Below are 26869 nucleotides of genomic sequence, written 5' to 3' on the forward strand. Positions count from 1 at the left end.
TTGCTGGACAAAAATTAAGACCACGACGTAGAACACTGCACTCCTCAGTTGTTAGCTGAACGTCCGAAATATTAACAATATTATTTAGCTCCTGATGGGCAAACCTACTAACAGAGGATGACGAAGAAGTGACGGAGTGTACTTCTAGAGGTTTGGTTTGAAAAGGGGCAGAGTTGAATACTTTGTTCTGGCTTCCAGAAGGGCACACAACACCGTCACGGGACAGTTTCTTGGCTTTCAATGCGTAGATTTCATTCCGTTTTTTGGTTGCGAATGCCTCTAACGCGGCGGATTGGCTAGAGGACAAGTTCAAGCTCGCAGCAATTTGACTTTCTTGGTTCATGAATTTCTTACTGGAAGAACGGTAGTGATCTAACACGACACGGGTGAGTTGTAGTGAAGCATTTGTTAGTATGTTATCCCATCTAGCTATATTGCGCTCAGACATGTCCGACAGAGCGGGTTTTACAACAATACGGAGACCCTTTGGTGCAACAGCCGCAGCTAGGTAGGTATTTAGCGTATCTACATGTAGAGCATTGCGAATTCTTTTTTCTGTAACCTTCCTTAGCCTTAGAAATTCATGCGAACAGAGGTAAGAAATGTTGTTACCGGGAGACACAGCCTTTAGTCAATTTGCCGGTGCATCATCCACGGTTTGCGTGTGGGCTCTGCGAAACTCGTAGCGGGGACCTTTCGGGGAGGAACCTGTAGTGTCCTGTGCTGAAGGCGACTGTTCAGCTGACGGAGCTCTCGCTGCGGCGTTCTTTGGGCGATTCTTTGAAGCAGCCTTCTTGCGGTTCTTTGGAGCAGCCTTCTTGCGATGGACCTGTGTCTTTCGATTGTGGGGTGATGACTCCTTTTGAGAGGGACTACTGTTCGTTGTCTTTCCTATCAATAGCGCCGGGTCAGAAGATGGGCCTTCAAAGCTCGATTCCTTAGTGCAGTGCTGAGGCGGATTGCTGGGAGCACTGTCTGACCAAGAATGGTACATAGCACTGGACGGCTTGTAACAGAGGTGCCGAATGTGGCAGGCCATAAGTGAGACGCCTTCGAAGTTCGGGTGCAAACCATCAGCTGCGAGCAGGCGGTGCGGGGGCAGCCATTTGAACCCATGGTCCAGGAAAAATACTAGTCGGGAGCGACTGCAGAATTGTTTCAACAGGGAGTTGAAATAACACGCTTCTTGGTTAAAGCAGCGAACAAATGTGGCGCTGGGGTACCCTCGTCGGCGGTTCCTGGTCCTTGGCAGTACGAGAGTGGCATAGATTCTGGTGATTTCAGGACGTTCCTTGGCGATGTGGTCGATGACTTCACAGTAACTTTGGAAAGCTTCTCAGGCTGATACTCGAGCTAGGTCGATGGTGCCAACATGAAGAACGATTGTTCTGGTGTTCTGGGGGACGAAATCCAATAGTGCTGGTACGTCACTGATTGATGCACCGCACTGAGACACAAACGCTGGCGTTTCGTTCACCGCAGGATCGAAGTACTGGTAAATATGCTTCGTCTGGGAGTCGCCCACAACTGTCACTGACGGAGCTCTCTTTGGGTACTTCCAGTAGACGTGCTTCAACGCGGTCTTCTCCGGAACCATTGTTCCAATATACCAGAAAAAAAGCAGTTCTGGGCCCGGGTAAATATTCACAGTGAAGTAGACGCGCGTATGAAGCGGTTTATTGACGTTTCGGCCGGGGTCCGGCCTTCATCAGGATACATTGCATGGTGTATTGTATGGTGTACCCAAAGAGAGCTCCGTCAGTGACCGTTGTGGGCGACTCCCAGACGAAGCATATTTACCAGTACTTCGATCCTGCGGTGAACGAAACGCCAGCGTTTGTGTCTCAGTGCGGTGCATCAATCAGTGACGTACCAGCACTATTGGATTTCGTCCCCCAGAACACCACAACAATCGTTCTTCATGTTGGCACCATCGACCTAGCTCGAGTATCAGCCCGAGAAGCTTTCCAAAGTTACTGTGAAGTCATCGACCACATCGCCAAGGAACGTCCTGAAATCACCAAAATCTATGCCACTCTCGTACTGCCAAGGACCAGGAACCGCCGACGAGGGTACCCCAGCGCCACATTTGTTCGCTGCTTTAACCAAGAAGCGTGTTATTTCAACTCCCTGTTGAAACAATTCTGCAGTCGCTCCCGACTAGTATTTTTCCTGGACCATGGGTTCGAATGGCTGCCCCCGCACCGCGTGCTCGCAGCTGATGGTTTGCACCCGAACTTCGAAGGCGTCTCACTTATGGCCTGCCACATTCGGCACCTCTGTTACAAGCCGTCCAGTGCTATGTACCATTCTTGGTCAGACAGTGCTCCCAGCAATCCGCCTCAGCACTGCACTAAGGAATCGAGCGTTGAAGGCCCATCTTCTGACCCGGCGCTATTGATAGGACAGACAACGAACAGTAGTCCCTCTCAAAAGGAGTCATCACCCCACAATCGAAAGACACAGGTCCATCGCAAGAAGGCTGCTCCAAAGAACCGCAAGAAGGCTGCTTCAAAGAATCGCCCAAAGAACGCCGCAGTGAGAGCTCCGTCAGCTGAACAGTCGCCTTCAGCACAGGACGCTACAGGTTCCTCCCCGAAAGGTCCCCGCTACGAGTTTCGCAGAGCCCACACGCAAACCGTGGATGATGCACCGGCAAATTGACTAAAGGCTGTGTCTCCCGGTAACAACATTTCTTACCTCTGTTCGCATGAATTTCTAAGGCTAAGGAAGGTTACAGAAAAAAGAATTCGCAATGCTCTACATGTAGATACGCTAAATACCTACCTAGCTGCGGCTGTTGCACCAAAGGGTCTCCGTATTGTCGTAAAACCCGCTCTGTCGGCTATGTCTGAGCGCAATATAGCTAGATGGGATAACATACTAACAAACGCTTCACTACAACTCACCCGTGTCGTGTTAGATCACTACCGTTCTTCCAGTAAGAAATTCATGAACCAAGAAAGTCAAATTGCTGCGAGCTTGAACTTGTCCTCTAGCCAATCCGCCGCGTTAGAGGCATTCGCAACCAAAAAACGGAATGAAATCTACGCATTGAAAGCCAAGAAACTGTCCCGTGACGGTGTTGTGTGCCCTTCTGGAAGCCAGAACAAAGTATTCAACTCTGCCCCTTTTCAAACCAAACCTCTAGAAGTACACTCCGGCACTTCTTCGTCATCCTCTGTTAGTAGGTTTGGCCATCAGGAGCTAAATAATATTGTTAATATTTCGGACGTTCAGCTAACAACTGAGGAGTGCAGTGTTCTACGTCGTGGTCTTAATTTTTGTCCAGCAACAGGTGGACATAATGAATTTCAACTACTGAAAGATTTGGATAATTTCGCCCGTAACTTACGCTTGCGCGAATACTTCCATGACCGCTCCAATTCAAGCGATTCGAAACAGGCGTTACCCTCTGGCAAGCACTGGGTCCCTCCCACACAGCGCGATAGATTTTTGGACATGTATATCAAAGCAGTACAACGAGACGCTCTGCATTTGTATCAAAAACAAGCACCCTTCCGCCGTAATTTGTCCGCCAGCGAAATGAAAGCACTAGATACCCTTTCCTCTCGCAAAGACATCGTCATTAAGCCTGCTGACAAAGGTGGTGCCGTTGTCATAATGAACAAGTCCGATTACGCCGCAGAGGCCCAAAGACAGCTAGCAGACGCAACGTTCTATAAACGCCTTGATCATGACCCCACTGAGCAATATAAATCTCTGATCAAAAACACAGTGCTAGATCTCGTCAAGAAGAAAAAGGTGCCTGACAATGCGGTTCATTCTCTAATTCCACTAAGTCCTGTTGCTGGTCGTTTCTACCTTTTACCTAAGATACATAAGATAAACAACCCAGGTCTTCCCATCATTTCTGGTATAGGTACAGTCACAGAAAATTTGTCCAGCTACGTAGATTCCCTGATTAATAATATCCCAGCTACGTTTTCCTCTTATGTAAGAGACACTACCCACTTCTTGTCGGATATAATCGATCTCATTATTCCTCAAGGTTCTCTTTTGGTCACACTTGATGTAGCATCTTTGTATACTAACATTCCACATTCTGATGGCATCATGGCAGTCGTCAATTGCTACGAATGTGTATCACCCGAGAAACTCATCGACAGCGACACATTGGCAAGTTTGCTAGCCCTTATTTTGGAACTAAATAACTTCGAATTTGAAGGACAACACTATGTGCAAATTAGTGGGACGTCTATGGGTACGCGAATTGGCCCAAACTACGCCAATATATTTATGGGTCAGCTAGAAGATAAATTTTTGCTAACCAGGACCTTAAAACCTTTTTACTACAAACGTTACATTGACGATGTTTTTCTGATTTGGCCTCATGGGGAACAGGAACTGCTTTCTTTCATATCTGACTTTAACAATGCCCATCCATCTATATCGATTTCTCACACGTATTCTGCATCTACTATTAACTTCCTTGACGTCAGCGTTTCAGTGCTAAATGATAAACTATCTACTGCCTTATACAAAAAGCCGACAGATAGATGTCAATATTTACACTTCGATAGCAGTCACGTTAAACATTGCAAGACCAGCATTCCTTATAGCCAAGCCTTACGTTTTAAAAGAATTTGTTCTGAGCAATCAGAGTTTCAAAAGAATTGTGGTACCCTAAAAAACGCTTTAGTCAAACAAATTTACCCACCACAATTAATTGATGCAATAAAACGCGCAGACGTGCATGACCGAAGGACGCTTCTTTGCATTAAGAACAAACCGACTCCCTCACCCCAGGCAAATCTTGTCCTAACCCACACTGCGTCATTCTCAAATGTTTCGCATGTATTAAAGAAACACCACAATATTCTAATGCAAAGTGAACGCCTCAAAAACATATTCTCTGATCCGCCTAAAGCAGTATACCGTAAAGCTAGAAATATTCGAGATATACTAGCATCATCATCTAAGACTGACTGCCCTGATGCCATCGGATGCCATCCCTGTCGAAAACCGCGATGTAAAGTATGTCCCTACATGGCCACATCGCAACAGGTTACTAGTAGGTCTTCAAACTTTTGTTTAAAAATCAAAGGCGATTTCGACTGTGACACAAAAAACGTAATATATATGCTTGAATGTACGCTCTGCAAAAAACGGTACATCGGACAAACAGAAGGGCCTTTCAGATTCCGCTTTAACAATCATAAATCCCACGCTAACACGTTGCCCAACCTGCCCATCTCAAAACACGTACATCTTCCTGACCACTCATTTGATAAACTGAAAGTCACGTTGCTTGAATCTGGATTTCGCTCAAATTATGATAGAGAAGCCCGCGAATCCTTCCTTATCTATAAGTTTGATACTGTCGCGTGTGGTATGAATGAATGTGTAGGAAAATTGAGTCGCCTGTCTTTGTAGCCCGTCACTTGTCCCTTCTTCTACTAGTACGTCGCTATTCCCCTTTTTCTGTGTCTGTGTTTGCTTGATAACATAGCACATATTGAGCGCATATCGACGTTTTGTTGTCACGTGGCGATTGGTTTTACAATTCATTTCGGTACGTTTTTACACCTTGTACCTTAGATTATATGTTTGCAATCGCCATTGGTCTATACACGTGTCAGCTATCTTTTGAACGATTCGGATGTATTTTGTTCGCCCATTTTATTCGTTTTTCATGTTAACGTATCTTCATTTGGTTGATAAGTACACGTATATTAACTGTACTGACACCATGCAATGTATTCTGATGAAGGCCGGACCCCGGCCGAAACGTCAATAAACCGCTTCATACGCGCGTCTACTTCACTGTGTGTACATATATATATATATATATATATATATATATATATATATATATATATATATATATATATATATATATATATATATATGTTGTCGCAGCACTGCGCGGCTGAGGCAGAGAAAGAAGAAGTGGAGTGGGCGTGCGTGACCTCGCGGTATTCTGCGCCGGCTGGGCCTGGCCTGTAGCTTCCCTCTCGGACCTCGTCTCACCGTTTCACCTTGTAAATAAACATCATTCGTAACATCTTTGGTGGAAGTGCGGAAGTGAATCGTTGAAGATGTTTATAATTTTCTTATAACGAAGGAAGATCTTAGTACTCCGTCTGATCTGAAGAAACACTGCCGGGCGTTTGAGGCGCTGAATAAGGATTGGTCCAAAGTTTGGGTGATTGGACAATGTTACTACTATTGCAAGTGTGTCCGTCCCAACCCACGACGACATCTCCTCAGTGATTCGGCAAGTGGTTAAAGAAGAGCTTGAACGCCTTAAAGTTTTTGACGCCGCTCATGTGTGCCATCAGTGTGCATTTGATCATCATTCTCGTGTGCCACCGTCCACCTGGGCACCTCAGAGTTTCCGAGAACTTCGCAGGACCTATGCTGATCGTACGGAGAGCAGCAACTTGCCACCGTAACCGACAAGTCTGGGACGCCGACAAGATGCACCACAACGATTTGTTCCGCGGGCTCTTCCCTCCTACAACCAGCCTGAGGGTACGTTTCCACCTATGACGCCCATGTCACCGGTGTCACCCGCGACCAACCACGACTCCCGCATTTGCTACAGCTGCGGTGTGGCTGGACACATTGCTAGGTATTGCCACCGCCGCCAGCAGCGTGCTCCACGGTTTAATTCCTACACGCCCCACGTGCCCGCTGACGAGCCCTGGCCATATCCCAGTTCCTTCCAGCGGCTGCAGCAGGGACGCGCAAACTGCAGTGACTCCCCCGTTTCCGATCGCAGCCTGACACCACCACCGACACGACAACGACGCTCTCCATCACCCCGTCCTCGCTCGTTATCACCGCCGCCGCTGGGAAACTAGCTGGTGCGACCGACGGGGGTGAGGCCGCAATATGTTCCTCTTCATCAAGAGCCCCTCGTGTAAAATTGTTTAAAAACAAAGTGTGGGTTTTAGTTGACAATGTGAGTGCTTTTGCTTTAGTTGACACTGGGGCGGCAGTTTCTGTTATGAGCCTGTCCTTCAAAAATCGTCTTGGACAAAAAGTTATGTTTTCTTGGGATCGGAACGCTACCTTTCGTGGAGTTGGCGCGGAAATGTTACGCCCACTTGGGGTCTGTTCTGTTTCAGTTACGATAGGGGAGCAGACATTTAGAAGTGAATTTACTGTGCTTGCACGTACAACGCATGGCATTATTTTAGGATTTGATTTCTTGCGTGAGTGGGGGGCAACTTTGGATTGTGGAAGTGGCGCGATTTCTCTTCGCCGCGACGAGCGAACTTCAATGACAGATAGCACCAGTGATGCCGCCGACGTTCTCACCGTGTCACAAGATGTGTGTTTGACCCCTAAGACTGCAATGTTTGTACCTGTCACTACTTCTCGCCCTCGTACAGGTTCTTGTTGTGGTTTAGCCGAGCCCGATTATAACAATGCGCTCAAGAAAAATTCGATAGTCCCTCGCTCCCTCGTGGTCACCACTGATGGTTCTACCACGGCCGCTCGATGCAAAGCAAGGTGCGGCCAGCTAAGTCGCGCCGCGGACAATAGGCGTGCGCGTCTCGGCCGAGTTTACAGTTGCGGCCGCTTTTCTTGGTGAGGGCGCCACCGGTCGGGGATGCTTTCGCGATTTCGCGCCGGGGCTAAGCAGGCGTGGGTTCTCGCGTCAGAACGTGTTTGCCTTGTGCTCTACGCACTAATCTCGTGCTTTTTCGCGTGCGTGTGTGTGAACAAGTTGGTTCGCGTCAGAACGTGTTTGCCTCGTGCGATATGCATGAACCTCGTGCTTTTTCGCGTGCGTGTGTGTGAGCAAGTCGGTTCGCGTCGGAACGTGTTTGCCTCGTGCGGTATGCATTATACTCGTGCTTTTTCGTGTGAGTGTGTGTGAGCAAGTTTGCCTGTGCTTGCTGTGCTTTGTGAAGGCTCTTCGGTGTGCTTGTGTGCCGTAGCCAGCCTCGTTCATTTGGCGCGATGACGCGTAACTGTTGTGTGCTACTCTGTGACACAAATGCCAAAAAGGACCCGACTGCGAAATATCATGAGTTCCCATGCGAATTGAAGCGTCGAGAGGCGTGGCTAAAAAATATCTCTCGCCAAGGATTGTCGAAAAAAGGAAGCAAGTGGGAGCTGAGCGATAGATCTCTGGTATGTTCCCTGCACTTTACACAAAGTGACTATAAAATGAACACGGAACTTAGGCTCCTGCTTCCGAATGCGTTACTGACCGTGTTTTGCAACTATCCACAGTACCTGCAAAAAGGGAATGTGTAGCCCAAAAAATGCCATCGAGGAACCTTTACTGATCACACAGTAGTTGAGACAAGCGATAATTGCGGCAGCTCAGGAGAAAGCCCCAACATCGGAAGTGCCTTGCAGTTTCTCAGCGACGCAGTGGAAGCTCTAGTTCCAAAGACTGCCTTAGAATCATGCGCTGAACGTAGTTTTTCTGTTGACCAGGCCTGCCAAACTGCATTAGATATTGTGGACGTCCTAGAACAGTCAAAGCAAGCAGTCAAGAGATTGAAAAAAAAAAGTTGCCCGTCAAGGAGGAGAGTTGAAAAAATTGCAGTCCGAACGGGACGAAATGAAAAACTGCCTCTTAGTTTATGAAAACAACAACGAAATTCAGTCCTTTGTTTAGGTATTACAAAGAGCGGAAAAAGGAGACAAAGCTGCTGTTTTTATCAGCAACCATGTGGCCACTTCAGGGAAAAAAACCTGCCTACAATGAAAAAATATTGCGGGAATGTGTTTTATGGAAAGCATGCTCAAATAAAGGGCATGAGCATGTTGGAAGCAGAGGCCTTTTGAAGCTTCGTTAAAAGGGACGCACTCCTTAGATAACCTCTAGCATCACTCAATATGCTTCGTTTTCATGAGAAGCAATCTACTGATGATTATTTGCAATGATAAGCGTTTTTATTTCATCTAAGTTAGTTTGAATTACTTGGGAAACCCGTACAAGTTCTCCCTATGTAAAGTTTTTATTTTGCGTACGTGTTCACGAGAAGTGAATAAAAGTACTGATAGATCGCTTCAAGCAGAACCTCTCGATGGAAGGGCACCAACCGGTCGTGCATCGTACGGGTGACGGTCACGGATAGCGTTCAGGCATATTCTAGAACAGATTTCCACCCCTGTGATAATCTGTTGGCGTTTGTGGCGTAATCAGCACTTCCATCGACGACTTAAAAGATTTTGCCTGCAATTTCCAAATATAAAACGCATTATTTACGCCTTGACTGGAGTGGAGATCGCGCGTGCCGACGCAGCTGTGAAGGCGCTCTCTATCAGCAGCCATCCCCGAGCGGTGGCGCCGCAGCGGGCGCACGGAGAACTAGGCCTGAGACGCCGTTCAGGCGCGACGCAGCGGGCCGCACCTTGTGCTTTTGGATCGAGCGGCCGTGGTTGTACTCGTTTGTGGACATTGAACGTTTCAACCCAATCTATAACATTGCCGCTAGAACTTACACTGGCAAGTTTGGATGAACAAGCCATTGTCAGCGTCGGAACGGTCGAAATGTCAACTGCCGAAAAAAAATCCAACCCCGACTTCAACTATGATAATTCTGCTGCCTTTAAGCGCATGATTGACAAGTCGCTGTCTTCTAGTGAGCAGTGTCTGCTGGTAGCTGTGCTCGCTCGCTAGGCCACAGTGTTTGATTTTGCTCAAGGCCAACGAGCGTCCCATACACCACCGGCGTCGCGTATGCAGCACCGCATCCATACAGAGAAAGCAACGCCAATTCGTCAGAAGCCCTACCGCGTTTCACCTTCAGAGAGAAAAGTCATCGCCGAGCAGGTCGAAGAAACGTTACAGAAAGGAGTGATCCAGGAATCATCTAGCCCTTGGACTGCTCCTGTGATCCTCGTCAAGAAAAAAGACAACTCATGGAGATTATGTGTGGACTATCGCCGCCTAAACACCGTCACAAAGAAAGACGTGTACCCCCTACCATGAATAGATGACGCCGTCGACTGCCTCCACTCCGCGTCGTATTTATCTTCTGTTGATTTGCGGTCAGGATATTGGCCAATTCCCATGCACCCCTCAGACAAGGAGAAGACAGCCTTCGTGACACCTGACGGCCTCTTTGAATTCAACGTTATGCCCTTTGGCTTATGCAACGCTCCAGCGACATTCGAGCGATTTATGGATACCGTGCTCCGCGGACTCAAATGGGAAATTTGCATGGGCTATTTAGAAGACGTCATTATCTACGGCCGGACATTTCACGAGCACAATCAGCGCCTGTCGATTGTTCTTGACTGTATCCAGCAAGCTGGCCTTATTTTAAACTCGAAGAAATGTCATTTCGGTGAGCGTCAAGCCCTCGTACTAGGCTTTCTGGTCGACAAAGACGGCATACGAACAGACCCTGAAAAGATAGCAGCGGTTCGCGACTTCCAACAGCCACAAACGGTGAAAGATCTGCGAAGCTTTTTGGGCCTTTGTTCATATTTCTGACGCTTTATCAAGAATTTCGCACAGCTTGCCTCTCCCCTCACGTCTCTCCTTCACAGACACCCCATACTTGTGGACTGCTGACGGCGAGTCGGCGTTTCAACAGCTGAAATTTTTGTTGACTTCTGGACCGGTACTGCGACATTTTGATCTAGAGGCGTTAACTGAGCTGCACACTGTCGCCAGCGGTGCGGGTGTTGGCGCTGTGCTTGTTCAGCTCTGCGATGGTCGTGAGTATGTCATTGCCTACGCTAGTCGGACACTTACAAAAGCGGAGACAAACTACACCGTTACTGAACTCGAATTCCTAGCAGTCGTCTTCGCCATTCAGAAGTTCCGTCCGTATCTACACGGCCGCGCATTCACGATAGTGACTGACCATCATTCGCTCTGTTGGCTGGTTGGTCTGCATGACCCGTCTGGCCGGTTGGCCCGCTGGGCTTTGCGCCTTCACGAGTACAGCTTTTCCGTTAACTACAAAAGCGGACGCTGTCACACGGATGCTAATTGCCTATCCCGTCTCCCTTCACCGCACACTAAAGCTGAGGATGATGACTTCGACGACTACCTAGTTTCCATCTCTTCCGACTTTCCAGACCTGCGTACCTTCGAGAGCGAGCAACGTTGCGACCCTACCTTGAAACCCCTACGGGCAGCTGGACGTGAGCCAGAAGGAACAACACCGTTTACTTTTCGTAATGGTTTGCTGTACAAAAAAAAAAAAAATACTCGGCTGATGGTCCGCCATTGCTTCTAGTTGTGCCCGACAACCTGCGCCCTGCTGTCCTTAGTTCTATGCATGACGATATCACGTCCGGGCACCTTGGCTTTACACGCACACTACACCGACTTAGGCAGAGATTTTTCTGGCCCAAGCTCTGGAAAACAACGAAACAGTGTGTCGCCAGCTGTACTGTTTGCCAGCGCCGCAAGCAACCGATGACGGCCCCAGGAGGCTATTTACAATCAGTTAAGCCACCGACGTTACCCTTTGAAAAAGTGGGCATCGACTTGCTTGACCCAACCGTCGAGTAGGGTGAGAACCCTTACCAATATGTTATCAATGTATGTCCCTGCTGACCACAAGAATTGGGACGCCGTCTTACCTTTTGTAACGTACGCGTACAATAGTGCCCAGCACGAAGTTACTGGATATGCGCCGTTCTTTTTGCTGCACGCACGCGCTCCCCATAGCTTTCTGGACATTATTCTATCTTTATCGTGCAAAGAAGATCCTTCCATCGCCCAAACTGTGTGTCGTGCTGAGGAAGCACGTCGACTGGCGCATCTTACGACGTTGTCCTCACAAGGCAAGAGCAAGATTCGCTATGATGCGCGGCATATCCCCGTCAGTTTTACTCCCGGTGTTTATGTTTGGTTGTGGACACCTGTTCGCAAAAAGGGATTGTACCGCAAGTTTCTCGCCACTTACACCGGACCATTCATTATACTCAACCGCTTGAGCGATGTGAACTATGTCGTCGCCAAAGTGACGGCAAGTAATCGGCGTTCACGGGCGACGCAAGTTGTTCACGTTGCCAGACTCAAGCAGTACCATCACAGGTCCCTTTAACTCGCTCAGCGAGCTTCGTCTGCCCCCGGGGAAAATGTCGCAGCACTGCGCGGCTGAGGCAGAGAAAGAAGAAACGGAGTGTGCGCGCGTGACCTCGCGCTACTCTGCGCCGGCTGGGCCTGGCCAGCTTTCCTCTCGGACCTCGTCTCACCGTTTCACCCTGTAAATAAACATCATTCGTAACAATCTATATATATATATATATATATATATATATATATATATATATATATATATATATATATAGAGAGAGAGAGAGAGAGAGAGAGAGAGGAAGTGAAATCGTTTCGCGGTGAACATTACGGCTACATACACTGCAGTTGCCGGGAAGTGTGAGAAGCAGTCAGGGATCTTCGAATGCTGTCTTGTTCCACTCCCAAAGGCGAAGCTTAAGCGTCCTCCATAATTGGTATGCCGATACTAGACAACAGTTGCCGACTGTTGATGCCGCATGGGATGACAGCACTTTCGATACACGCGGCAGGCCGCACCTTTCTTTCTTTTTATCCAGCGGCCCCGGCACAACAACCAGCGCGTCGCGGGAAATCGCAAATGATTGAGTGACGCGCGAAAGTAGGTCACCTTGGAGATGGAGAGAGAGGGAGAGGTGGCTTCAACGGACCAGATACGGCGACGTGACGCCGCGTGCAGGCGCTCTTTGGTGGCCTGCGTTATCCCCGCGTTGTTTGTCCACCCAAACTCTCGTCGCCTTTCTAGCTGAAGTTGCATCGTCCCGGCGATCTAGTCTGCTGCCGTCACCTGGTCATCACCGATCGCGCCTCGCGAGCGTCCTCACCTAAATGGTATATATAGCACACCCTTACCCAGGCGCAGTCAGAACGCAGGCGACGGTTTGCGCGGGCAAGGAACATGCGGGCAAAAGAAAAAAAAACATTTCACCGAAGGGTCTTGGACTAATATATTCGCATTTCCACACGCAAGCAGTCATAAGTGTCTCCGCTGAATATTGGTCCTTCTCTGAGGCGGTGTTAATTATGGGGTTTTGCGTGCCGAAGCCACATTCTGATTATGAGGTCCGCCGTAGTGGGAGACTCCTGAAGTTTCGACCACCTGGGGACCGAGGCGGTGTTGAGTCGGCTGTTCTGTGCATGGCGCGGCGTGTAGCCTTGTCAAAATAAAGCTGTGAACGTGACCATGGTGCCTAGATGCTTTAAGGCGATAGCTTTAGAGCACACGCTCGAAGAAGAACCCGTCTGTGTCAGAATGAGAAAGAAATCACCGCTTTTTTTACTCATTTATTTCAGCAAAAAATACGTTAAATCGAGTTCGGCGAGATTTGTTTCATTAATTCAGGTGCAACATAACATTGGACCCTGTGGGTACATGCCGGGGAATGCAAGTAGCTTCGCTAGATTGAGAACTTTGTAAACTCGGGTTTCGATATATCGAGTTCCAAGTGCAGTTCAAAAATGTAGTCGCGCATGGTGGTCGCGCACAGAAGAATGAGGATGTATGCTGGTCTCTCGGGCACTTCATTGCACGGGTGAGGAGCGTGTGCACACGATGTTTCTGTCCTTGTGGCCAGGGTGTTCTGCACATTGCACCTGTTGCACAGTCTGTGCTTCAGTCGTAATAAAAATTTGAAATAATTGAAATTTAGTTTCCTGAACGCGTGTTACGTGCAAGCGTATGGGTGCATTCCCATAGTATTGCAATAGCAATTACATAGGAATCGTACCCATATAATTGCGACAAATATATTTAGATATCAAATATACAGACACTCCGTGCGCATTTCGGCCGTCGTCGCCGCCGCAATATTCCGTATAAAGTGCAAGGGCGATAGCATTCTTCCCGCACGCAATAAGCTAAATGCGCGAGTGATGGCTTGCGACGGTGAGCCGGTGATGGCACGAGACGTTCTTTTGAGGGATCGCCAGCCGTTTGCGCGCAGGCGCCAGTAAGAGCGGGCGCGAGAAAGAAATGCTGGGGGCTTTTGCTCCTTGAATGTACGACTCCGCCTAGGAACTACGGAGGAGGCTTCTTAGTGCGTGTTGTATGCGTTTGTCCTCTAGACATACCGCCATTGCGGGGTAGGGTCGAGTTTGTTTACGCTCCGACGCTGGCTGCTTACGCGGTGTGGCAGTGGGCATGGACGCCCTATTTGGTGATCGCTGTATCTGAAGGGGCAAGGTTCTTACCGGTGTTGTATAAGGCGCTGGACGCTTTTTTTCGTCACGACGACAAATTGAATTATTTAGAAGCACTGGTCCAGGAAGGCACATGTAACCGGCAAATGGAGGCTGCAGGAGAGCACCTGAGGTTTTAATAAAGCAGGCGGCGCAGGATATCGAGAGCACTCAAGGGCCAGCGAGGCGGCTCGTGGGTTGGGGTCGTGGAGGCCGAAGCATACCGAGGGAATTCGCACAAACAATTCGCTACAAATTTTCTACGCGAACACGCGTAGAAAATTTCGGCGAGCCCCAACCCACGAACCAGTCCGCGTTCTAGCTTTGGTGTCCCCGTTGCCACTTTGGTGTCCTGGAGGCCAATAATGCGAAATAATGACACGTTGTTACAATTAGTAAAAAGCACGAATAAATATAATTAAGTTCAACCGCCAACTTGCGACGCTGAGTTCACCACTACTGCGACCCGCGACTTCTGCAACACCAGTCAGAACTTTGCCCTCTCAAGGTAGGTTGGACAGAATTTCTCGCGCCTGTGGCGCTGGTGCTGAGTCAGTTATGCCGGATTAAACCTTTCTTGCTTCTTACGGCGCTCTACCTTAAAAAAACACTGATTTTTCTGGTAGAGAACTTGTTGTCGTAGTAGAGGCCCAGAAGTCCCCAAATTGGGTGTCAGTGCCCGCTGCTTCACCTATTCTACCGCGCCGTTAGCCAACGTCTGAGCTTAAACAAACTCGACCCTACTCCGCAATGCCGGCACGCCTAGGGACAAACGCATACAACACGTACTATGAAACCTCTTTCGCAGTGCCTAGGAAGTCATACATTGAAGGAGCAAAAACCCCCAGATTTTCTCTCTCCCGCGCCTGCTCTTACTCGCGCCTGCCCACAAACGGCTCGCGATCCCTCAAACGAACGTCTCGTGATAATGGCGGCTCAATCTCGCGCGCGCCAGGGAGGAAAGCGGGAAGGAAACACGCGGTCTTCCATCGCGCGCGAGCCTCCGCACCGGGAGGGAGGGAGGAGCGGGATGGAAGGCGGTGTCGCATTCCGAAAGCAACTGCGTATTCAGCAGCCGCGCGCGCCCATCTTGAGAGTGATCTAGGGCCGTATTCTGAAACGTTCGCCTTCCGCGATAGTCATGTTCAATAAATCAAGCGACTGCTTACCCGTGACGTCAGCGTGCACTACCAACACGCGCTGTCGAATGTTTCACACTGCATGAGAGAGCGCATCTTGCGAGTGCAGAGCGGCCCGGGTGTGTTGTTTTCGAGTGTAGTGGCCGCAGCACGGTTCTGCGCACTGAATACGGTTGGTTACGGCCACTCTAGGTAAAATAGGTTTAATAAAGTGTGGAATGTTTTATTGTAATTGAATCAACAAATATCGCCGCGAAACAACGCTTGTATGACGCCACCAAGAAGACTGCGATAAACTACCACCTATCTTATCTCTATTACACTCCACCACCAACCGAACGCCAAAAGACGCCAAAGGATGTGTTCGTTTATTCAATTTATGGCGAGAGCACCCATCAACACCATAACGTTAAAATGACGTAAGCCGGAACTACTAGATGGCGCTGTTTATTTTCCGGTTTCGCTAAAACAGCCAATCAAGGCGCGCCGTTGGCGGAGACGTGACCAAAGCGATATTTTCGGGGAAGGCGAACGTTTCAGCATACGGGCCCTGTGTTGAGGGCACTGCAGATGCTGCGACCGCGCATACCTTCGTGCGCTCTGCGTTCTCGCCACTCTGTTTGCGTTGAAGCGATGGTTAGCTCCATAACGCACACTCAATTGCATTTGACAGAGAAGATCAACCGCATTCGCCAGAGAAGGCCAACCTAGCGCGCATCCGCTTACCCTCCTCCTCCGCGGTGCATCGCCTCTCGTATCCTTGCCCGCTTCGCTGAACACCACCTATAGACTTTTTTTGTTTGAGAGCCTCACCAAAGTCAGATTAATAAAATGCTAGAACCTGTACTGAACCGTGCAGTCTGATTCATTTTCTCAGAATACTCACGTCATTCTAATTTCACCAAGCTAAAATATCGTGCATACCTTGGAAGTCTTTCAGCACGACGCAGAAAAGCACGCCTGTGCCCATTCTTCAAGTTTTATCCCACGTCACCCTGTACTCCTGCCATAAAGCCAGACCATCGTCATACAGATCGCAGCAATAACGAGAAAGCTGTATACCCACCATCTGCTCGAACCACTGCGCACATTTCATCATTTTTTGTCAAAATATCGCAAGATTGGAATGACCTTCCGTCAAACGTTGCGCTCCTCTCCAGTTGCACCGACTTCAACATGGCGATCGAAAAATTTTATAACATTAGGCACATTTGTAAACAGCCCACATTTCGTTTAAAACTGCTTCACTGGGGCCTTTGAGGTATTGTAAATAAATGAATAAATATTCTAAGTGGCCTTCCGTTGGCGCGCGCTCTAAGGCACCAGTGCGCCCCTTCGCACTTCCCCTGGCGCGCAGTTCTCTTCGAATTCCACGAAGGCGAATAGGCGAATTCCTCCTCAGACGCTCGCTTCCTTCGCAGCTTAATACATGGCACTAATTATTTCACGGGCGAGCCTAGGCTTGCGCGAAAAATTCACAGTGACTTTCCGATCCGCGAATGGGGGTTACGTATAAGCGTACGGACGCCGCAAACATGCACGGAGACTTCGAAGCACAAACGGAAAATGCGCAAACGGGGTCGCGGATGCTACATTGATCTTGACGGTGCTTCGACTTGTGGTGGTGGCGCTTGGGCAATGTCGGCAACAGCTTCGCAGTACATCCACTTTCACCGGGTGGAATGGAGGCGGCATTATTTTTCTCTAGTTTGCGCTCTTCCCTTACTAGCTCTAACACACTACAATACTGCTTAAAGATGGCATTTGTAACATGTGCGAAGTGCAATCTAAGTAACACTACGCTGTTGACAAGTACAGACTCACCGACAATTGGTGGGCGCAGAAGCAACGCTACGCCAATGCAGAAGTAGATTGCTCCCATAACGACGGGAAGCTTCTTGAGACCAAAGTCTTTCGCAATCATGGGGGCTTGAAGGGCGATCCTCGCGCCGCATGTGAGGCCCATCAGCGCCGAAGCAGCCAGCATCATGTGGAACGTACCAAACCACGCGAGCATCTCGAAAGCGGCACCTTGCACAAGATACCCCAGGAGCATCACGGCCTCCAGGGACAGAATCTTAGAGTCGATGATGACACCGCTGAGAGCTCTGGAGACGATGTCACTCGCGGAGAAAGCGTGAAGAAGATAAACTGAGCTTGAAGGTTCAACGCCATGGTCACTTGCTAGGTCTGTTGAAAGCATGACGTATAATGCCATCCCGAAGTTCACAACCGTGAACGACACAGCACTCACTAAAAATGATAGTGTGGTGAATGGTGCCAGTTTATGCTTGAAACACTCAACAACGTAATTTCTCTCCAGCCTGCTGCTCGTCGAAAAGCGGGAGGAGGTGGGTGTACCATTGGTATTAGTTAAGCTGATACGTTGCACATTTTCCTCTACACTCCTTTTGTCCAAGAAAAGATGCAGTTCATCGTTACTTTCAACACATTTCGCTATATTGGTGTCTTGAGAAGTGGTATCCCCGCCTACAGGACTCCTTGTAGTGCTAACAGCGTCGAACGCTCGGCGTTTTCTTTTGCCCAAGAATTTGTGCTTATCTAACCATGGTGGGTCTCTTAGAGCGATGCAGCATGGAAATGCGTTCATCAAGATGGCTCCATAGAGTAAGAACGCGGCGTGGATACCATAGCGTGAGTAGAAGAGATCTATAAGCGGTGGAAAGACGATTGTGTTGAGTCCTCCGGCGGTGAACATCAAGCTGCAGGCGGTGGCCCTCCGCTTCTCGAAGTACTGTGCCACGAGCAGGTTAACAGCGATGTATAGCCCCGAAAGCGTGATCCCTGAAATAGTGAACGAAAGAAGCTGTTTCATTTTTAAAACTTCAAGAGTCCGCCGGAAGCATGAAGCATTCGCATGTAGGAAGAATATCTGTGCGTGCATGATTTCTTTTTCTTAAAAGTTAAAGGATTTGTGCGCTCCTCTGAAATCAACTTCAAGATAAGCCAGCATGCAGAGCTAGCAACAGCAAATCGTCTTCGACGACTATGCGCAAGTCTGAACCATTTATTAAAAGAAAGTTTGATTTTATCGCTGCTTGAGTTGCAAACTCAGATCGTGGGAGCCGTCGTCTTGAGGGTCCAAGAAATCTACAAGTGCACATCAACTTGTGTTTGATGGAACGTGGCTTGTGCACATGTTTCTTGCTGGAGCAGTGCATTTGTGCTCATGTGATTCTATAAAATTGGTTGTACCCGTGAATTTGGGGCTGGGCAATTTTCCTGTTGAACACTTTTACATGGGAAGTAGCACTTAGCCCCGAAAAAATTATTTTGCTAACGAGAGCTGGACGTTCTACGTACAAAAATACTGCTTGTTGCAGAATAAAGGTGAGTATAATGTAAGCGTTCCTTTTTAGGCGTTGATTGGCCGTCCTTGAAAGAATCATCATAGAATTGACTCATCTACGCCGTTGGTCCCACAGCCTTCAAGAAGTGCTCACATTACGAACCACATTGAAGCTGCCGTGCATCGGCGTGCGGACATACGGGAAACTCACTCACTTCGGTTAAAAAGCTCTTGGATAAGCCCAAATTCGTTTGCACCACTTCTGGATTCATCAAGTTCACCAATCAATTGTCACTAGGATTGACTCACGTTATCTACGAAAGACAAAATGACGACAGACCAAACCACGAATGGGTTGGCAAGAGAGTGCGTCGTTGCAAAACAAGTTATTGGACATGATGCAACAAAGCTTACCGTTGACATTCTGCTCTAACAATATTTTTATGTCTGATGACACTATCGCGTGGTGTTGATAGGAGCTGGGATATCGATATATCAGTCGATATCCGTTTGTACACAGAACAAAGTGTGTGATGACAATGCTTTCTATGGGTTAACTGCTTGTCCTATATTTGTTTCACTTGTGAGAGATTCGGACTTGCTCGGTAGAAGATACGCACACAGTAATTCCGCGGAAGCAGGGCTTTTCGGTAGGAGCAGCCATCAGGTTACGTTCAAGACAAGGGCCGCATTTGAAATCTTCAAAGAACACTAGACCTATATAAGCGAGAGGCATCTGGATATAATTTGCAATGTTAGCGTTCAATAAACACATTATAATGATGCAGAAATTCAAGCAAATAAATGCTTGTTCTGCTACTTGCCCCTTTGTATGAGTGCAGAGTGCAGTGATATATTGCTTGTAGGCTTCCACAAGCTTGGGATTGTCACGTACCGGCATTTGACTTGTCAGCAGCTAAGTTCGTAATTTTCCTAATAATAGTCATAAGTGATCATTTAGTTGCAGGTTCTAAAAAAATGTGTGCCACTTCGGAAACAGTGTTTCAACATCAATGTTTTGTTCACCTTCTACATGTTTCTTCTGTGTCTTTGGAAAACAGTATGAATTACCAACAAGTCCTTTTTGACGCCGTAGAAGAGTTACGCAGAGTGAAACTCGTGGCAGGGCCCATCGCCTGGCTTACTCATTATTATGTTTGGTTTAGGCTGAGGCCGGCCAAAACGTTTTTCAGGTAAAGCCCACTTACAAAAGATTGGCGGCAGCGCAATGGTAATCACCAGACTGGTCCCAGTTGACTCCATATAGCCATGCGCTAGGCTTGTTACCACTGTTATTCTTTCGCAGCTCGGGAAGACAACAGGGCCGTTATTCACAACAAAAAGCTATTGCGCTATGCTTTTTCTTAACTGCAAATGGCAGTCAAACTTGAGGCTACCCATAATCGTGGAGGTGGCCAGGCAATGGCAAAAAGCAGTAACGAAAAAAAGCTTTGTGAATTCGGCCACACATTTTGCTATTTATAGGCAGAAAACTAGCATGAAAAGTAGCGGCTGTTGCGCCATGATAATCTTAGAAGTATTACTACTTTGGCGCCTGCAAAATCGAGGCGATACTATTTAGGAACATCATGTGGTGGCTATCTGGAATTCAAGATTTCCTTTGGAGAGCAATAAACCTTATCGTGTGTTTCATTGCGCAAGTGCCCATTGTATCCTCCTTGCTCTTTCAGGGCTAGCGCCCATCGTCTTTACAGCAGTTCCCAGCTGTATCTCTACTTAAGTCCTTTATACGGGCTTTATACGGGCTTTCCAACAGAAGTCTCTGGTGGGCACTTGTTTTCATGCAAGGTCAATCACGGCTGCTTATAATCAGTGACAGCAGAATGCCCATTCAGTGCAACAAAACAACAATCGTTTAGAAGCGCAAGCCAGCAGCAATATTCTTATCGGCATATTAATCTTAAGCAGCTGTTTGAGGAGCAGGCCAGTTACTGTTGACACATTTCTTCAAGGAGATTTCTGGATAGGCCCACTTCGTTAATACAAATTAAGGCGAAAGTGACTGCACCTTGCAGATATAACTTTGCCAACCGAAACTTCATAATTATAGTCCCGTTACATTAGGTAAAAATGTGCCGCTTACATTGAGCAAAGTAGAAACAGGCAAATGAGTCTGAAAAGCCAGTGTTATAGTTTCAGTATTTTGTTTGATGACTTGTTATCCAAAAACCAATGCACTTCTGATTCACAAGCTCAATGTATATGAATGGGAATATGAATGTTATTCTAGAGAACGTGCATCCTAAATACCAGCTAATGATAGCACTTCCCGTGTACAAAACAAGCGTCATCCGTTTCCCCTGTAACTGTTCATGTTTTGCAATATAAGAAAATCGCATGCGCTCGTCCTCATTATGTTCAACGTATCACACAACAACAGTATGAAACCTACGAAGAAAAGGCAAGTGTCATACCATTGCCGACACCCATATTATTTTGATGGCGGGACACAAAGTACACCTACCCCTGAAAGGAACATGCCCAAGAGCGAATGTGTAATGCGACGAGGAAGGGGGCTGCGGCGAGTAACTGCTACACCCGAAGAAAGGTCTCACTTCTGGACATCGAAGCCAAGGTTCCGACTTTAAGTTCAAGAAGGAGGAGGGAGATTGTTAACTTACATTGAAAACAACATTCTGGTGCACACGCAACAAAAACGTCAAGCATGATTATGAACGCAAGATGACATGAGGTGGCACTAATTAGAGGCAACATCATTCGACGCTTCGAAACAAATAATATGCGAGTGCTTAATTCGCACACGGCGATTCCTTCTCCGCATTTGAGGCATCCACGGCAATTAATTCCTCGTAAGCGGGTTTCATAATTCTCTGTCACATCCATTACGCTGCAAGCATTTTTATCACGCTAGTTGCTGATGTGGTGCTTCAGCCTCAAAATATGGCGAATAAAAACGAAATTTCGTTAAAAAACACCCATGAATATCGCACTCATGCTTCTGTGGCAGTACGCAGCTCAGAGGCCGAAGAGCTAACATTTCAGCTATCGCTCAACATAAGCGCTTGATTGTCCTTGCCGAGTACTGTGGGCCAAATAAACTCTTGACAGCAGTGGATTTTGGGTAGTGTTCAAAAAGCCACCAGAGGCATTTTGTTTTGTAAATTGCTTATTATTTGTAAGATAATTTCGTCCGGTGCGGGAGCCTGCAGCTGCCGCAGTCAATGAGTTCATAAGCGGAAGAATCGGCGAAGTCTGCTGATACTTTCTATAAATATTGGTAAAACCTTTCCAACAGAATTTTCCAAAAGCTTTAATGAAACCTTGCTTAGAACTCTACATTGGGGAGCGAGAACAAATGAAATATCTGGAGCAGTTTTTAAGCCTCCTGCACAAAGTGCCTCTATATGTCCATAAATTCGGGAACCAAAGTGAGGTCGCTTCGGGATCCACAATTTAGTAGTCGTACTCCAGGAAGTTTTAGAGGCCTCCTAAAACGCATAGGCCACGTATGCCTGCTCTAACGAGCATTCAGTGAAGGGCAAACTGTGCAACAAGTCTTTCACGTGCTGCACCTAGTTACAGGCTACAATTGAGCCTCACAAGTGAAGTACGCGCGCAAGTAAAGAATCAGTCAAGCACAGGCTAGTTTGTTTGTAGTTGACAGCCTGCTGTGCCAGAAGCAGATAACAAAACATTAGGTAACATTCATTTCGTGACAGATTTCAAACGGTTCAGTAGAGAAGTAAAAGGAAACGGGCCATGTTTATATGTGAACAAGTAATATTCATTAACGCACCCACGAGACCATTCCTCGGACCATTTTGCTTTTCAGCTGCACGCGAGTATTACCTGACAGGTTTGGTTCCATGTGCTTCATTCGACCTGAAACGTGCCGTTCGATGGGAGAGAGAGAGAGAGAGAGAGAAAGGCAAAGGAAAGACAGGGAGGTTAACCAGAGATTATCTCCGGTTGGCTACCCTGTTCTGGGGGAAGGGAAAGGGGATGCAATAGGTGAGAAAGAAAGAAGGATAAAAAAAGGAAAAAAAAACCTAAGCACACACACGCACGTACACACGAACTATTTCTGTGGGCACTGTCACGCAACCCGCAAAGGCATTCCTAGTCTTACGCAGTGTCACCGTACAGTCCTGCGCCACACAGTGTACTGTCACAATTTGTCAGAAAGTCCCGTGTCTTTCAAGTATCGCAGCAGCGCCTTCATAGCGGATCGCGCTGATGTTCGCGTAGGCCAGGTTCCAAGGATCTTGTCTTCTGTCATTGGGCGCTTGTCCAGTTGGTCTAAGGTGGCTGAGAGGACAGTTCTTTGTAGGTTAAAACGAGAGCACTGACAAAGAAGATGCTCGATCGTTTCGTTGCACCCGCAGAAGTCACACAGTGGGCTGTTGGCCATTCCGATAAGGAAAGAGTAGGCATTTGAAAATGCTACTCCAAGCCATAGACGGATAAGAAGGGTGCAGTCACGTCGTGGAAGCTCGGACGGAATATGGAGCTGTAAATTAGGGTCCAGAGTGTGGAGGCGTGCACTTGTGAAATCGGATGAATTCCACTGGGCTAATGTCAGGTCACGCGCAAGTGTGGCAAGTTTTTTCGCTGCGTCGGCTCTCGAAAGAGGAATGGCAACGCAGTTGACGCCGTCATGGGCAGATCGGGCAGCTGCGTCTGCTCGATCATTGCCATGTATGCCACAGTGACTAGGCAACCACTGATATATTATATCGTGTCCTTCGTCAACTAGTCGATGGTGGACTTCTCTGATTTCTGCGGCGAGCTGCTCATGTGATCCATGGCGCAGTGCTGAGAGTACACTCTGTAGGGCTGCCTTGGAATCACAGAAGATTGACCATGCCTGGGATGGTTCCTCCTTAATAAAATGAAGAGCCGCACGCAGGGCTACGAGTTCAGCAGCTGTCGTTGATGATACATGTGACGTCTTTAGCTGTATCTTGACTCGATGGGAGAGTGATCCAAATTGGCTGTGGAGCAGAATATCTGTAAAAAAACCTCGCACACGACCTTCGACGCTTCTGCCACCGGGCACAAAATTGAATAATCACTTGATTGTTTACTCTGTGCTAGAAGTTGCCAGTTCAGAATAAGTTCTTTTCCTGAAATAGCATATCCCAGAGTGAGGGAGGAAAATTCACGTGGTAAAATGTTATTTTCGTATACACCATAAGATCTCGCTTGTTCGTCATCTAAATTGCTAGAAGTATCTATTTTGCTAAGTTTACAAAATTAAGCTTAATCAGCATGACTCAGGTTCTTCTTCCAATTAGTTCATGGCAAAATAAACATTCAGACTTGCAGTGTTATCTCTATTGGATCTATAAGACGATTAAAATGTAGAAGACGTATAAGACCAATTACACAGCGACATTCAAACAATTGTCTAATAAACTTGCCACCCAAATTATTTCAGGTGCTCTTATTTCATTCTTACAATAACAAAATAGAATCAACTGGGCCATTTAGCATTCTAACGTCTTCCTTTAAATACTTTTTAACATAGGTTATGAAAGGATTACGTGTATTTGGTGTTGCGCAGATGTTTTTATTTTTAGCGCGATAGTAATTATGCAGACCTCCGGGCGCATTTCCACTGCCACCACAACCATCCTGATGTTTCGTATAGAACCCACGTGCAATACAATCTTGACTAGGCGCTTTATGTTGTGTGTTCGAGTGAAAGCTTGCTAGGGAGCGAGCTGGGGGTGGTGGTTCGACCTCGCGAGCTGAACGGAAGAAGGCAAGGAGAAAGCGTACCCTCTTCCATTGCGCGCAATGCCCCTGAGAGGAGGGAGAGGGGACGTTCTATTACGGTGTCAGCTGTGTTTGACGCTGCTGAGCATGGTCGCGTGGACCCTACTTTAAGGCGGTCTGCAATGGGGACAGAGTCTAGGTGGGCAGAGAGCTGACAGCTTCCTGTGCGGAGTGTTCTTACCGTTTAGTTCGCGTTTAAGCGAGAGGCATCACGAAGGGGCTCATTTGCTCGCTGCTGCGGCCACGCTTGCTCACATTCACGCGGAGTGTGACTGTCTCATGTCTCCTTGGCTGGTCTTAGTTCTCCCTGGCGCCATTTACAAGCCAGAACACAAATTAGTCAACAATAGGTGTTGACTGACGCGCGTATATTGTTCTAGTGGAGACCGGTTGCTTACCGTTAATGATTCCAAAGAAGACGACAATAAAGAGGGTGCTTTCTGCGAAGTAGCACAGGCTCACAGCGATGCCCGCGAGGAAAGAGCAGACGAGAAGGACTTTTCTGCAGGAGAAGCGAGAGCATAGCAGGCCAGTAAGGGGACCTGCATGACAAAGATATGCATCCCTGCTGATTAGAGAGAAACCTCATGCGTGAGGTTTGTTGAGAAATTTCACATCACACGACATTATAGCGAACTATAAGCAAAATACTTTTCTGTATTTCGCTCACGCAGTCGATAATCAGCGTAGACATTAAGTATAACAAAACTCTCAAGTAGACACAGAAAGGTAAGTTTTGCGACTGCCTCTTGATTGTCCTGTTGGTACTATTGATATTGTCACGCGGTGGTGACGTTAAGAACACAGTAGCAATACTGTGAAAGACAAAACTAACTTTTATTGGGTAAACCTGTGCCCACAAAACAGGCTACACTTATAGCACAACGATAGCGGCGAACACGGTCGGCGATCGTCGAAAATCTGATCAGTGGGTCAAGCGCGTCGGCTTTTATAGATCAGTCGTGGAATGTTCCAGATTAACCGGTGGGACCCGCGTGGCTTCCACAAAGTTCTACACTATTCGCGTCGCGCATACATGCAATCAGATTACACAAGTTGCAGTGAAAGACAGTGGAGGGAACCATCGATAACATTCCAGAAACTTCTTTCGCCTGCGGGCGCGTCCTGCTGCACGATAACATTTGTTAGGCGGCTAAACGTGGTCGCCCGATAAAGATAAGTACGCGTGTCATTACCCCCTCTTAAAAAGCATCGACCCGATGCTGCAAACAAACGAAAGTAATAAATAAGCACTCGTAGCAAAGAAAACAACAAAATAAGGCAAGTTCGTTAGCGTCCGTAAAACGGTTTAAGACGCACCACGTGGAACACTTCAGGTCGTGCGTGGCGCCGCTGTGAATGTGAAATGCCGTCTGGCACGACCTCATAGTCCAGTGCGACAATGCGTCGGATGACTTTGTAGGGTCCGAAATAGCGTCGCAGTAGTTTCTCACTCAGTTCTCGTCGGCGTATCGGGGTCCATACCCAAACACGGTCGCCGGGCTGGTACTCGACGAAGCGTCTTCGGAGGTTGTAGTGTCGGCTGTCGGTCTTCTGCTGGCTCTTGGTCCGCAGGCGGGCGAGCTGTCGGGCATCTTCGGCGCGCTGGAGATAGGTAGCGATGTCAAGATTCTCTTTGTCGGTGACGTGCGGCAACATGGCGTCGAGCGTCGTCGTCGGGTTCCTGCCGTAAACCAACTTGAACGGAGTGATCTGTGTTGTTTCTTGCACCACCGTGTTGTAAGCGAATGTTACGTACGGCAGGACGGCATCCCACGTCTTGTGTTCGACGTCCACGTACATCGCTAGCATGTCGGCGAGGGTCTTATTAAGTCGCTCCATAAGACCATTCGTCTGCGGGTCTGCGGGGTCTGCGGGTCTGCGGGGTCGTTGTCCTCCTGTGCCTTGTCTGACTGTAGTTCAGAATGGCTTGAGTGAGCTCCGCTGTAAAGGCCGTTCCTCTGTCGTTGATGAGGACTTCTGGGGTGCCATGTCGCAGCAGGATGTTTTCGACAAAGAATTTCGCCACTTCAGCTGCGCTACCTTTCAGCAGTGCTTTAGTTTTAGCGAAGCGGGTGAGGTAGTCCGTCGCCACGACGATCCACTTATTTCCGGTTGCTGACGTCAGAAAGGGTCCCAGTAAGTCCATCCCGATCTGCTGGAATGGTCGGCAAGGAGGCTCGATTGGCTGTAGTAATCCGGCTGGCCTTGTCGGCGGTGTCTTGCTTCGCTGACAGTCTCGGCATGTTCCGACGTAACGGGCGACGTCGGCGGTTAGGTGCGGCCAATAATACTTTTCTTGTATCCTTGATAGTGTCAAGGAAAATCCTAGGTGTCCAGCGGTCGGATCGTCATGTAGGGCGTGCATTACTTCTGGACGAAGTCCTGACGGGACAGCAAGAAGGTAGTTGGCGCGGACTGGGGAGAAGTTCTTCTTCACGAGTAGATTGTTTTGAAGCGTGAAGGAAGATAATACGCACTTAAATGCCCTGGGGACAACGT

General features: G+C 47.9%; 1 protein-coding gene across 2 annotated transcripts in view; it reads right to left on the bottom strand.

The window, feature by feature from the left end:
* The window catches only part of LOC135901533 (monocarboxylate transporter 5-like), a 60635-nt gene that overhangs the window by 11334 nt on the left and 22432 nt on the right, over positions 1–26869 (bottom strand). The window contains exons 2-4 of one of the 2 annotated variants that reach the window (XM_070522787.1): positions 24766–24909; positions 24549–24674; positions 17119–18099 (exon numbers count right to left, since the gene is read on the bottom strand). In XM_070522787.1, the coding sequence (XP_070378888.1) occupies positions 17119–18013 (895 nt within the window). In that variant the 5' untranslated portion in view covers positions 18014–18099; positions 24549–24674; positions 24766–24909. The remainder of the gene's footprint in view (positions 1–17118; positions 18100–24548; positions 24675–24765; positions 24910–26869) is intronic. The other variant, XM_070522786.1, reaches the window with a different exon arrangement.

The sequence above is a fragment of the Dermacentor albipictus genome, chromosome 8 (assembly GCF_038994185.2).
Source record: "Dermacentor albipictus isolate Rhodes 1998 colony chromosome 8, USDA_Dalb.pri_finalv2, whole genome shotgun sequence".
NCBI classification, from domain to species: domain Eukaryota; kingdom Metazoa; phylum Arthropoda; class Arachnida; order Ixodida; family Ixodidae; genus Dermacentor; species Dermacentor albipictus.